General features: G+C 40.2%; 1 protein-coding gene across 1 annotated transcript in view; it reads left to right on the forward strand.

Moving 5' to 3' along the window:
- PCNX2 (pecanex 2) overlaps positions 1 to 14,605 on the forward strand; it is a 302,893-nt gene that overhangs the window by 159,760 nt on the left and 128,528 nt on the right. Inside the window, exons 20-21 of the mRNA XM_004432376.3 lie at positions 9,528 to 9,669; positions 13,562 to 13,739. Coding sequence (XP_004432433.2) covers positions 9,528 to 9,669; positions 13,562 to 13,739 — 320 coding nt within the window. The remainder of the gene's footprint in view (positions 1 to 9,527; positions 9,670 to 13,561; positions 13,740 to 14,605) is intronic.

The following is a 14,605-nucleotide window of genomic DNA, read 5'->3' on the forward strand; positions in this document are numbered from 1 at the left end:
CTAGAGATATGTAAGAATTAAAGTGAAATTAATTTTCTTTCAATATACAAGATTAGTAGAACCTGAAGTCAAAAGTTTGGAGTTGGTGATCTCTGGGATTTGCTCTCTACCGTGTTATTCCTAGATATTTATTTTAACTCCCTTTCCACATCCTTGTCCACCTCTGCTCGGGCTAGATGTTGTACTGAACACCAGCTAGGGAAACTGTGCCTTGGGGTAGATCCTCACCTAAAATGTTTTTCCCTTAATCTACGGTGTATGTACCTTCGCTTGCTGGTGTACGTAGACAGTGTGAAATGCATTCACTGTCCTCTCATCTAGAGATTCAGAATTAATCAGTGGGAGGCATGTGGGAGCTTCTGTATCACATCAGGTGTCAGCTGTTGTCACTTTCATTTCCCTTCAGCACCTCGGGTAGTAAACTAGAGCTGAATTATGCAGTACAACCTGACTTCCAGCTCAATCTTTTTTGTGTCTCTGACTAAGGGTGCTATTAAAATAAATGAAGGTTTTTGTAACTTATGAGTGAGTTGGTTTCTAGTTCTCTGGAAGTTCTTTTTATTCTTCAAAAGTCTGAGATAAAACTCCTTTGTAGCTGTCATCTTGTTTTGCTTCTAACTAGAGACCCACTTATTACCTTTTAAAGATCCAGCACCTTGGCTGTTCATATATGTTATTGTGGCCATGCTGAACACAGCTCCTGTGAACACACTGTTCCAAAGTCAGACAAGAGAATGGTGCTTACAGTCCAAGACTTCCTAGAGCCTAAATCCTTAGCCACCTGCCTTCAAGTTACGTCTATGATTTAGTTTCACACACACGCACACATACCCAGGTACCACAGAGGGTTAAAGTCTCACTGAATATCTTTTGCTGTCAAATATTTGGAAAGACATGGATGGTGAATTCAGAGCTTAGGTAATTTCTATATTATTTGAAATTCATTGCTTTATGTGTTTCTGGGATGGATAAACTGAAATTCTTACAGCAAACCATATTTGTGATCATTGTCTGCAGTAAATCAATGAGATTGTGTCCCTGCCCTCAAATCAGCCTTATCCCCACTCATTGGAAAATACCATCTTCTAAAAGTACATGTGACAAGTGTTTGAAAGTCTGATCGCACACCCCCATCCAAAAGGTACCCAGGTCATTCTATGGTAATGAGCCACTCAAGTGTTTCTTTTAATTCAAATATTTTTCTAACAGCACTGCAGGATTAGATTGGCTTATGTGTCTCGTAATTTACATATTTTTGCAGGAATCTCGTGAAGGTTGTCATGTTTTTCTGAATTGGTGACAAATGTTGATAGAACTCTGTAAATGTATTTTTATAAGCAGACTGAATTGCATTTGATGTGACCGCCTCAAGCTGACACTGTTGATCTTTTATAAATTGAGGAATCATAAAAAATAATTTTATATAGAAGAAAACATAACTGTAACCGACTGTACTTTATGGGAGATTAAAATGGGAAATGTTGTTTAATGTTATAGTTAGAAAGCTTTTTGTTTCCTAATCAAAAAAGTAATCCCAAGGGGCTGCATTTTTGAGTCCCTCTTTGTTCCAGTTAATTATTCAGAGTTCTCCAACCACTAAAAACGATAAGATAATAAACAAACATTTACTGAACCCTAACTTTAGGCCAGACATTCTGCTAAGTACTTGAGATGCTAAACCAATTGAGACATAGCACCTACTCTTGACAAACTCACAATCTAATGGGAAGGTTAATATTTAAATGACTACTCGCTCTATGGTGTGCCAAGTACTGTAATTGTAGAATTCACAGTGTACATTGATGGCACAAAGGAATAACACATTTTGCCTTAAAACTAAAGGTAATATATACAGAATGCCTGGCTCAGTGTCTGGCAGACACCTAACGAGTACTCGATACATGGCAGTGCAATGGAGCACCAAAGGTGGGGAAAGGGTGGGGGAGTCTGCCCAGGAGCAGGCAGAAAGGGGAGTGCACTGTTTATAAAGAGTTTATAAACAATAATAAAGCCAATTAAGAGTTGAACTCCTTATTACTATCACCATGTGCTGAAAATTCTAAATAGTGTCCGTGATAAACCCTCCTCCTACTGAGTTGGATACTTCAAATGCCCTGCCCCTGGCAACCACTGGTAGTGATTGTATTGGGGGCCGTGAAGGGGGTGGAAGAGGGTCAAAAAAAGCTCCAGATGGCAGGATGTCAGGTTCCATAAAAAGATTAGGAGTTTCCCAAGTAGGAAATATAGAAGGACATTCCAGAAAGCACCAGCACACATAAAGGTGTAGAAAATAACATAGTTCACTGCAGTGCAGAAGGAAATAGAAGTTATTTTCCATAAATGGTGATGGTCAATTAGATATCCACATGGAAAAAAAATCAGTCTCAATCCCTATCTCATGCTATACACAATAATCAATTCTAAATAGCTTGCAGATCTAGATGTGAAAGATAAAACGATAAAGGTCTTAGAGGAAAACATAGGAGAATGTGGTCTTGATCTTTGTCTTTTAAACAGAACACAAAAGACTCTAAAAGGAAAATACTGAGAAGTTGGAGCATATTACAATTAAGTATTTCTTTTCTACAAAAGATATTATTAGGAGTGAAAAGCAACCCCGTAAAATGGGAGAAGATTTTCCCAATGCATGTATCTGACTAAAGACTCATACCTAGGAGTATGAGTAAACATATGAAAAGGTACTCAACTGCATTAGTCATCAGAGAAATGAAAAATAAAACCGTAATATGATACCACTCTACACCCACCAGTGTAGCTAAAATGAAGGAGAGAGAAAATGTTTTGGCAAGGATGTGGAACAAATGGAAGGATCTCTGCACTGTTTGTGGGAGAGTAAATTGGCGCAATAACTTTGGAAAATTGTTTGGCGGCATCTCCTGGAGCTTCCTGTATGCACAGTTAATAACCTAGCAAGTCCACACTTAAATATATACTCCACAGAAATGTACACGTTTGCCAAAAGACATGTACAAGAAGGTTCATAACAGCACTCTTCATAATAGATATAAACTGGAAACTAACCAAATGCCCATGAACAGTAGACTAGAAAAATAATCTGTGTGTATTCCTGTAGTAAATTACTGTACAGCAGTGAGAATGAACAAATGACAGCTACCCATGAAAATGTAGATGCATCTCATAATGTTGAGCAAAAGACACAAAAGAATGGCAGGCAAAGCTAAACAAGGGAGTTCAGGGTTTGGGCAGTGGTTACCTTGTGGGGCAGTGACTGTAGGCAGGCATGGGGGGATTGAGGGTGTTTCTTAATCTAGGTTCTAGAGACACAGCTCCATGTGTATGATTTGTGCATATTTCTGTGTATAAAAAGTTAAATGAAAAGGTTTTTGAAAATCCAGCATGGCTAATTCAAGTAGCCAGTTCAGTATAGAATGTAAGTCAAAAACCAGTGGAAGATGACTGCAGAGAGTTAAAAAGCAGCAGGTTATGGAAAGCCTATATGCCATGTTAAGGTAGTTAGGATGTGTGGACAGACATTGCGGAGAACTGTTGAAGGCTGTGAGCAACAGAGATACCATGGTTGGATTTGCATTTGAAACAGATCTTTGGTGGCAACAGAATAGAACAACAGATGGTGTATAAAGAAACTGGGGCTAAGGAGATCATTACCTCTTTTACTCAACAAGTATTTATTGAGGGATTACTATGTCAGCACTGGGGATACCAGCAATGAACAAGACAAAGTCCTTGCCCTCGTGGAGCTTAAGCTCTAGTGGGGAAAGGAGACAATAAATAAACAAGATATCAAATTGAGATATGTTTTATAAGGAAAAATTCATTGGAGTAAAGAAGTAGAGAGTGAAAGGACGAGGCTGTTTTAGATATGGTGGTCAGGAGAGGACCCACTGAGGATGTGACACGTGAGCAGAGACCTGAACAGAATGAGGGAGTGAGCCATGAAAATATCTGGACAGGAGTCCCAGGCTGAGTGAACGGCAGATGTCTGAAAGGAGACAACCTCGGCATATTTGATATTCAAGGAACATCACCAGGGTGAGAGTACATAGTGGAGAAAGTGGTTGGAAATAAGATCAAAAGGGTGCCAAATCATTTAGGGTCTTCTAAGACATGGCAAGGACTTTGAATTTTCTATTAGTCAAGAGATGGGAAGAGGCTAAATTTCATAGCAAATACCCCCAAATCTCAGTGGCTTAACAAAATAAAAGCTGTTTTTTGTTCATGCAAAGTCCAATGGGGATTTGGCCAAAAGATTTTTCCTAGTGACTGTCCCTTGCATAGTAGAGGGCCGTGGTCACTTGAGGACCAGGCTTCTTCCATCTTATGAACCTGTCATATTGTGGTTTCAAGGTCACCCTTGAATCCTAACATTCTTGCGTCAGTGGATAGAAGGAAGAAGCATGGAAGATATGTACCCAGTACTTAACTACTTGACTTGGAAGTGGCACATATAACTTCTGCTCTTATTCTCCTGGCAAGAATGAGTCACGTGGTCCTCCTGTATGCAAGGAATAACCAGGAAATGTAATCCTCAGCTGGGCAGCCACTTCCCAACATCAGCTCTATACAAAGAGGAGTGTGAATTTTTGGAGATCAGCTAAATAAAATTTGTTTGCCATAGGTTTTATTGTAATTAGGATGGAAAGCCATTGGAGACTCTTTAATAGGATAATAACAAGGTCTTAAAAATCCTTCTGGCTGCTGGTGGATTATCCGCTGGGGTGTGGGGACATTAAAGAAGGAAGGAGAGCAGTTTTAAGGAAGTTTCATTAGTCTAGATGAGAAATGATGGTGACTTGGACCGGTGTAATGGCAGCCAAAGACGAGAAATGTGGTTGAATTTGGGATAGATTTTGAAGGTAGAGCCAATAAAATTTGCTTATAGGTTGGATATGTAAGGCGTGAAAGAAAGAGTAGAGAAAGGATTTTGGCGTGAGAAACTAGATGTTTGGGTGGTGCCATTTAATGAGATGTTCAAATGGCATTGTGCTTCTCAAATGTCACCTCCTCAATTATGCCTCCATGTCATCCTGTTTTACATTGTAGCCCATGTGAACCACCCCAGTACTCTTGATCCTCTTCACTGTGCTCTGTTGTTTTACAAAAAACTCATCTCTTATCACCTTCTAATACATATGTGTAATTTACTTATTTATTATGTTAATTGTTTCTTGTCCATACTAGAATGTAAGCTCCATCAGGGCAAGAATTTTGTAATGTTTGGGGCACTAATTATCCCATGTGCCTAAAAAAAAGTGTCTGGCACATAGTTGGCACTCAGTAATGATTTGTGGAATGAATGAATCGTGAGCACAGGGGAGGAGTAGGTTTAGGTGAGAGCATGGAATGAAGACTTTTGCTCAAGATGCTTCTTAGACATTCAAGATATGTTGAATAGGTAGTTGGATATAGTGGTTTGGAGTCCAGAAAAGAGGGTGTGGATGGAGATGTATTTTTGGTAGTCAACAGCATATTGGCAATGTTTAAAGCCATGGAACTGAATAAGATCATCTAGGAAGTCACAAGAAGAGAGTAATTAACTGGGACAAAGACTGCTGGGAAGTGGAGTAAGATGGAGACTGAGATTGACCCTTGAATATAGCAATGTGGAGGTCCTTAAAAAAGCAGTTTCATGGAGAGGTTGGGGTGAGACTCTAACTGGAGTGGACTCAGAAGAGAAAGTGAGATAACTTATGGAGAAAGTGAATGTTGCCAAATTTTTTTTGAGAAATTGTTACAAAGGGGTGCAAAGACATGGGGTGATATCTGGAAAATACCCAACATCTAGAAGGAAAAGTGTCAAGGAAGAGTATCTTTTTTTTTGGTGGGGGGGATGGAAGATATTACAGCGTGTTTGTATTATGATGAGGATGATCCAGTAAGGAGAGAAAAAAAAAGAACAGATAATACAGGAGAATGGGGGATAATTGCAAGAGAAAAGTCCTAAAGTAGGTAAGATGTAATGGTATCCAGTGCGCATAAATGACAAAGTTAGGAAAGAGAGAGTTTATTTGGATAAAAGACAATTATAATTTTTTTAGATAAGAGATTGAGGATCTGCACAGTAAAGATAGAAAAGAGAAGGTAGATATGCAAGGAGTAAGCACATAGAACCAACACAATTTAGTCCTATATAGAGGAAGATCATCCAGAACAGTGGTTCTCAAACCTGAGCATGTATCAGAATCTCTTCTAGGGCTTGTAAAAACATGGATTCCTGGGCCCAAGCCACAGATTTCTGATTCAGCAGGTCCAGGATTGGATCTGAGGATTTGCATTTCTAACAAGTTCCCAGGGGGTGCTGATGCTGAGGGTGCCTGTTTCTTAAAGTATGGCCTGAGGACCAGCAGCATCAGCATCACCTAGAATCTTATTAGAAATGCAGAATGTCTGGCTCCACTCCAGACCCACTGGATCAGATTCTGTGTTTTTACAAGCGATTTATTTGCATGTCGAAGTTTGAGAATCACCAATCTAGGATAGGGTTTTTCAGCCTTGTCCCCAGGTAATTGCAACATGCAGCTATGATTGAGAACTGACTCCACGGTATATTGCCTGCATGACTAAGTGAATACAAGCGTCATTAAATAAGATAAAGACCGCATGAGGAAGAGCAGGTGTGTGGAGGTTGACAGAGTCCAGTTTTTGGCGTGTTGTATTGAAGATTCCTTTGGGACATCAGATGAAGCTATTCAGTTGAGTATTTAGATCTGAAGGCCAGGAGAGAGATGGGAGATCAAGTTACAGATCTGAGTGTCATTGGCATGAAAGTATTAAGTTATGGCTGTTGAGGACATCTGCTCAAGAAAATGAAAAAAATAATAAAGAGATCCAAGGAAAGCAAGTGACCAAGAGTAGGGGAAGAGGAGCCTGCAAAGGAAATGGTAGTAGTGTGAAAGGTTTGAGGACTGGCAGGAGTCGGTGGGATGGGGAAATAAGGGTGGAGAGAGTTTTTGAAAAAAAAAAAGGTAGGGTCAGTGATGTTTTATGCCTCAGAAAGGCGCAGTAAGATAGACTGAGAAGGACCAGTTATTGGTCAGTTAGGAGGTGACAAGTGGCCTTGCCATGCACAGTTCTGGGCAGAGGTAGTCACAAACACCTGGGGCAGAAGTTTCAGCAGTAAGTGGGAGACAGGGAACTGGGATTGTCAGACACTGACAACCTTTTCAGGAAGCTGGGCTGTGGAAAAAGGACAGAGTGAGCTCCAGGAGGAAATGCAGAGTGGAAGGCACGTTTCCAACTTGGCAAAGACTGAAATCTTGCCACTTGCCATTAAGAAAGAGCTATTGATCAGTCAAGAGGGTGACTACTGAACCAAGATGTCAGGAAGAATGGGACCCAGGGCATCGGTGGGGGATGCCTCAGGAGGAGCAAGAAGGCAGATGTGAATATAGATAAAGTTGTAGGTGAGGGTAGGGGAAGGTGAGGAAATTTGTGCCTCATAGCCTCAATTTTCTCTAGGAAGTAGGGGTCAAAGTCATTTGCTTGGAGGGAATGCAGGAGAAATCTTGAAGATTCGTTTTTCTTAATTTCATATGCTTTCACAATAGATAAAAACCCTTTAATCTATATGTAAAATGTATAATATACCTAGATTTCATTCATTATATATTGAAAACTTCATTCCTTATAAAATAAATCATTTCCAAATCCACACCAGAAAACATTATACATTGACCATTCAGGATGCCCAAAGTTGAATTGCTACTCTATTCCCTTACTTTTTCAACTTAATTTTCCTCCAACTCTTCCTCCCTCTTTCATTTATCACTAAAATTTCTTTTTATTTTTATCTTGATAGTTTCTCATTGTATCTCTTTTCTACTTACTAAGTGAATCGTTGGGGTGTTTGTTCTTATTATTTCCCACGTCATGAAGTACTTCCTCTCTGTCCATTCTCACCATTCCTATCTCATTCAAATTAATTCTTTTCAATTAAGATTTCTGAATGCCAGACCTCTCCTCATATTTTTAGCCAAATGAAGATAGCTTTTGTGTTATAAAGATAATATATATAGAAATATAGGCCACGTAGAGAAGAAAGTAAAATATCAGTTCCCGGTTTGGTGTGTGTGTGTTTGTGTTGCTTCCTGAGATCCCTTACATGAAGTCTCAGTGAAGTATGTTGGGAACAGGTCATTTGTCTCCTACTCCTGGATAAGATACTGAGGGGACAGCCCATGTTACGTCACTGCTGTGTCACTCTACACAGTGACGGTAAACTGTTTCTCTTTTGTGAGTTGGTTCTTGTGCAATCCAAACAATGTAAAAACTACATGGCTCTCTTGTTTTTTACTATAGATTACTGGGGCATAAGTTTTTTATTATAAGTTGTTGAAGAATGTGATTCCAGAAGTTTGATAGAGTCGCCTGCCCCCTTTGCAGATTTAGACTTTGAGACTTACTGTGGAGAGAACTGAGTCCCCAGTGTATCTGGTTCATTTGCCCAGCTATCTGGTGGTGGATTGGGGTCCACGTCAGCCTCACAGTTACTAGCAGAGAGATTTGGCAGGGAATGAGATGGGCCTATCCGAGAACCCTGGGCCTGAAACTTGTGTGATCTCCTCACGGAGGTGGGAGGCAGAGGAGAGTTCTGGCTCTTGTTCTGCATCCCTGAGGCAGGGATAAAGATTTTCCCACCTTCTGATACTATGGCCTAAGGAAGTTTGTGCTCTGGCCAATCAGACCAGCCACTTCTCCCCAGAGAGAAAAGTTAGTAAGACATGGTGAGAGGCTGCAAGTATATATTCCACATTACCTCGTCATGGGGGGAGAGCAGATTTCTCCTCTGCCACAAGTAGTAGGAAAGAGAGATGACCACTTCCCCAGTAGCAGACTCAAAGGATGGGCGGTACACACAAAACAGGCTCGGAAAGATCAAGTTAATAGTTTGCGATCACGCGTTAGTGGTTGGTAGAGTCTGAATGCAAACCCAGATTGGTCTGACTTAAAACCATAGCCCTGTGGGAATAGACCTCGCTCTCCATGGTGCTTCCTTTGTCGTGAAGGCTCACAAGAATGTCTACATTCATAGTGATAGGAGCTTGGGAATCAGCTTTCTCTTATTTGTATATATTTCCCAGGGATTTAATTGTGGATTTAAAGACTAAAAAGGGAGGGGAGAGGCCAAAAACCAACCCCAGACTCACAAGTGACCCTAAGCTTCAGAGGAGATGGGCCCATGGGATTTTTTCCAATCCTTCATCCTTCACTTTCTATCCTTACTTACGAGATGCCTTGATGTTATATGACAACTGATTTTGTCAGTCCCAGTGATAATTATATATGGAAAAATCAATGACTTGAAAAATTGGGATACTGGCCTATATTATTATATATTATTATTTATGAACTATGAAGAAACAAAGCTAAGAGTTGCTGCCTGGAAAGAAAATTGGTATGTTTTGTCTAGTATCTGGAGTTCTGAATCAGCAGCTTTTGAAATAAAGGGGGGATATTACTTATTATTACATGTACTTAAAAATAATTTGATCAGTGTCTGTTCTAAGTGGTTTTTGTGTTTCTTTCAGATATCGCCCATTTAATGTGGTTTGAAAGACTCTATGTTTGGCTTCAGAGTTTTGAAAAATATATCTTGTACCCAGCAATAATTTTGAATGCCCTCACTATTGATGCATTTTTAATAAGCAATTATCGGAGACTTGGTACCCAGTAAGTGAATAATGGTTTATTCTCATGATTTGGGTCACAACGTTTTCAAAATCTAATGGATGTTCTTTAAACAGGCTCAGCAGAAACCAACTTGTATCTACTAATTATTGGCCATGTAAAAGTAAGCCATGGTGGTCATTTACTCAAACTTGCTAGAGCTACATGGTTATTATGGAGTGACTGGGGTGCAAATGAGTTGGATCTGCTTGAAGTGATGTTGTGAATAAATGCCAGTAGATTTGCAAATCATCCTGCAAGAGCTTAGTCAGTGAGCCTTAATAAGATGACGGAAGCACAGTGTGATTCCAGGGTTCCTGGAGTTCTTACCATCATGCTTAGAGCTTTATGAACTGCCTTGTGTCATTTCATTTAGCAAATACTCTGTCATTTTGTGCTTGAGGGAGGGGGAAATTAATCATTGTCACTGCTCCCTCTGCATTTATCAGGAGAAGCCTCATAATTTAAAAAACTAAGCACAGAGACTTGATGCTGTCAAATGTCCATGTTTTTGCAAAGCATTAACAATGTACAGTTGAATTATTAGTTTTATGTATTAAAATTAACTCTGAATTTACAAGTGTAAATCCACTTGATAATTTGTGTATGTGTTGTTCTGACAAAAGGTTGAAATTTCTGGTCAAATAAGTTGTTAGACTAGGAGGATGTGAAAAAGATTCTTCCTCAAATTTGCTTCCTAGTCAAGTTGCTTAAACACTATGTGCCCAAGTCAACCCTGATGCATAATCCCAAGCATACGAATTCAAACCTGCTCTTCCTTTCAAGGTGCGATAAGGACAAATTAATTAATATTTGCCAAAGATCGAGCAAGCTAAGATAAAGGGTGTTTGAATACTCTGTCAGACTCTGAGTAGATTCATGGTCACACAAAGGAGACACTAAATAAAATGATCCTATAACCGTCCTGTTTTTATCATACTCTGCCTTCCTTCCAGTCCAGACCTGTTTCAGTTAGGCCAGGGCAAGAAGTCCGTGCCCTTTGGTATTTAAAATCCTGGACTTCAGATCCAGGGATGAAAATTAGTCTCACTGGATAAAGAAGACAGACGATGGGACTACAGACCTCCTATAGAGTCTGGGTGGGTCCCAATCCAGGAGATGACTCTACATCTAGAACAATGAGTGCTTCTCCTAGTGGCGGGTGGTTCCCTTATGGTACAATCCTGACTGACCCCATGATGACCTCCTAGAACAAGGCAGATACTCAATTTCTAGAACGAGGGCTCTCAATCAGAACCGAAGTAGCAAGAAACTACCAGTGCTGCCCTGGGGTATCAGGCTAAAGGATTTAAAGTTCTCCCTATCCAACATCAGGACTTAGGACCTCAAACTAAGCCTGCAGGTTGAGGCCAAGTAGTTCTGACTGTTGGCAGAGGACGGACGCAACGGTTGGGAGTCAGGCAGATTCAAGCAGTTCGGAGAGAGTCCAGTTTAAAGTAATATTACTTTCTGTCCCTGTAATTTTTTCCAGACACTAAAGTTAGAAAGTAGCACCTTACGTATATACCTTCGTATATTCTCAACTCCCAGATGATACCAATGGAATTATTTTTATCAGAGCCCAAAGGTGATAATTCCTTTATATTCTTGAGGCATCTATCTGAAGACTTAAAAAAAATCTCTCAAGATTTCAAGCCCCCCACTAGACCAGCTGTTCTAAACAGGACAGCAAGAGGCTGTATATCAGTATCACTTAGAGACCTGTTTCAAACTATATAAGCTTAGGCCCCACCCTGCCTTCATTGAGAACAACTGTGCCAGATGGCTAGTGAACTGTTCAATAGCAGGCACTGTTTCTTGTTCAGTTTTCACTGCCAAATCCCTAGTAAATGGTAGAAGGATGGATGGATGGATGATCAAGTGAGGGGGCCTGGTAAATCAATGAGTGGGAGAATTGTGATACTTGTTAGGTGTTTCTATTTTCTAGCCTGGTCTAAATGGATGCTTTATATCTTTCCCAGGCCATTGTTCACACATGGCTACATAAACCTTTATAAAACCTTCAGCCAAGCCTACAACAACCCGTGAACCATTAACTGTAACCATTACTATTGCAATGTTATAAAAGCCGTAAACATCAGCCCTTAAGATCTGCCATAGTCTTAGTTATCATTAATAAACATAAAATGAATGCTGTTCATTTTAACCATAGTCACAGAAAACAGAAAGTTCAGATGTTGACCCTCATCTAGATTTGGCCTGAATAACCCAGAAAATCACCAATCTCCCCTGAAAACCAAAATATCCCTAGTCTTGAGATGCCGTATCACTGGGGTCCCTTGCAGGGCTTTGGCTGTCCCACAGGGATTCTTGTACATGGGGTTGTTGTCAAGGTCATGTTTTCATGCTGTATTTTCATTATGGGCGTTAGTTGTCCAACCGAAAAAGAAGGCAGGTCGTGGATCAATGCTCAGCCTCTCTGCAGGATCATGAGGGCTTCATGTTGAGGTTACGTAAACACATTCCCACCCTCCCCAAATCTGCATGTAATCAGGGGCTGGTTTTTCTCAGAAGGCAAATCTTGGGAACCTCACTGCATGCATCATAGGGCAGAGTGGAAATAATCGCAGCCCTAAGGCTGAAGGGTATAAAATATCAGATAGTGGTAGATGGAATTGCCAACATTAGATCTTTTTGATGACAAAAATGACAATTTTGCACCTGATAGGTGCAAATGACTTTCAAAATGAATTCAAAAATGACTTTGAAAGCACTTTTAAAACACGTTAATAATGCTGATAAGGGTCTAGAGCCCAAGATCCCTCTAGGCTTAGGGAAATGGAGGTACAAACCCAGTTTTCTGTACTTAGCCAGAAAAAGAAAACCTCTCTCTTGCAAGTGCCAAGTGCAGCCACTCTCTGGAAAGTATTTCCAGTTCTGTCTTTTGAGTTCCCAAATAGGATGTTATAATTGGAGGAGGATCTGGTTAAATTGTGCAAAGCCTTCCTTCAGAAAGACAGAGCCCTCCAGGAGGTGGTTGCTTGCTCTGTCAGGCTGTCCTGAGCTGTTATCATTTACCTTCCAATCTCAAGGTCGGTAGACTATTCACTGTTGACCTCATCATCTAGTGGAATTGTACACATAACACATGCTCTCTACACGGGTTAATAATCCCATTCCCTAGACAAGAGCATTCAGGAGTTCAGTCCTCAAAGCAAAGTCCTAGTATTACTTCACCAGACTGCTTTGGTGAGCTCCTTATTGAGGCCTATGCAGCGAGAAGAAAAAAATGTTGATGGTATAATTTTTAGCAGGAAAAAAGGGAGACCAGAAAGCTTTTGTTCACTGGGATGACCAATATGCTGGAAAACATTGGCAGTTAATATGTAAAAGTAAAAATGGCTTTCTGAAGATGCTGGATATTTCCTCTTTTCAGAATTTAATGTTAACTATTATGACGTTGGTGCTTCAGTAAGATTCTTTCATAATACAAAGCAGGTACTGAGCAGACGCTAACAGGAACGGCATGCTCTGTGTTTTCTCACTTGTCCTCAAGCTGTCCGTGGAAGCTGTCACTGCAGTGGTCCTTCGGATAAGCTCCACGGAGCTCTGTGTCCTTGCTGAAGGACGGGGACTGTGAAAAGCACATGGTGGAAAGGAGCTGCCTCAAGTGGCAGAGTCTGTGCTCCAGAGTCACTTAGGATTGAGTTTCAATCCTAGCTCCGCCCCTTGGGACCTTAGACAAGTGACTCAAACTCTGAGACTCGGTTTACTCCTCTGTCAAGTGAGGATAATAACAGGCCCCACCATGTTGGCTTCTTGTGCCTGTAAAGTGCATAATGCACAGTAAATGCTCAAGAAACATGAGCTATTGCGACTCGCCTATCAGTTTGCATGCCATCGTTGATCACTTCTTTTCTTTCCTTTCCAACAGCTGGGACATTTTTCTGAGGATCATGGCCGGCATGAAGCTGTTGCGGACCGCGTTCTGTAACCCAGTTCACCAGTTCATCCACTTGGGCTTCACTGTAATCTTTTTCCATTTTGACTACAAAGATATTTCAGAGAGTTTCTTACTGGATTTCTTCATGGTGTCCATTTTATTTAGCAAGGCAAGTTCATTAGCTATTATCTTCACTTTAAAATTTAAAAGGTACTTTTCTTATCAAATGTTTTAAGAGTTTTCAACATTTTCTTCTTTAAAAAAATTGTAGAATGAAATTAAATTGAATTAATATTCATATTACACTCCTGCTGCCATTTTAAGAACATTCCCTGTGGAATATAAATATGCCGTGTTATTTGCCAAAAATCACTAATTAAAATGAGTTAGCCTTTAGTGTTGCTTGAAATGTTATGATCTTGTCTCTGTTAACAATCTCATTATGGAACTTCCCTAGATCTCAAATGCTCCGAATTAAATTAAAGATTAGCTACCAGACTAATTTTTTTTAACTTAGCTAGCATTCTGCCTTTTGATGTAAAATTTGAGAGCTGGTACCTGATAGCCGGGTCCTTGGAGTATTTTCATTCCCTTAGCTATTCTCAGGTCAAGACTCCATCTGTTGTAAATTCATACATGGACAGTGAGAAATCCTAATCACAGTACAGGCAAATCTGTGAGGATGGTCTCTAGTGTTTAACATGAGGGAGATAAGAGCCTGTGGATACTGGCCTGAGTGTATTCTGAGCACTGTGACAAAGCCCAGGTTTGTAAACAGAAATGAGGAGGAATTTGGAACAACTCTTGGCAAATAAGCTTCGTGACCCCACAGCTCCTTTCACGTCGGCTTCCTCCTGCGCTCAGTTCAATACAGCAGCCAGGGCCTTTCTGTCCTGACAGGGACTTCACCACAACTTCCCCTCTTGGTTAATAATTTTTAAATTTTAATGTTTTTTTCCTGAACTTTTTTTTTTTTTTTTTTTTTTACTTTTTTTTAGTCAGTTCTGTTAATTTTTCTCTTTATTACTTATCCTT

Source organism: Ceratotherium simum, chromosome 6 (genome assembly GCF_057802395.1).
Source record: "Ceratotherium simum simum isolate JZ-2026a chromosome 6, ASM5780239v1, whole genome shotgun sequence".
In the NCBI taxonomy this organism is placed as follows: Eukaryota; Metazoa; Chordata; class Mammalia; order Perissodactyla; family Rhinocerotidae; genus Ceratotherium; species Ceratotherium simum.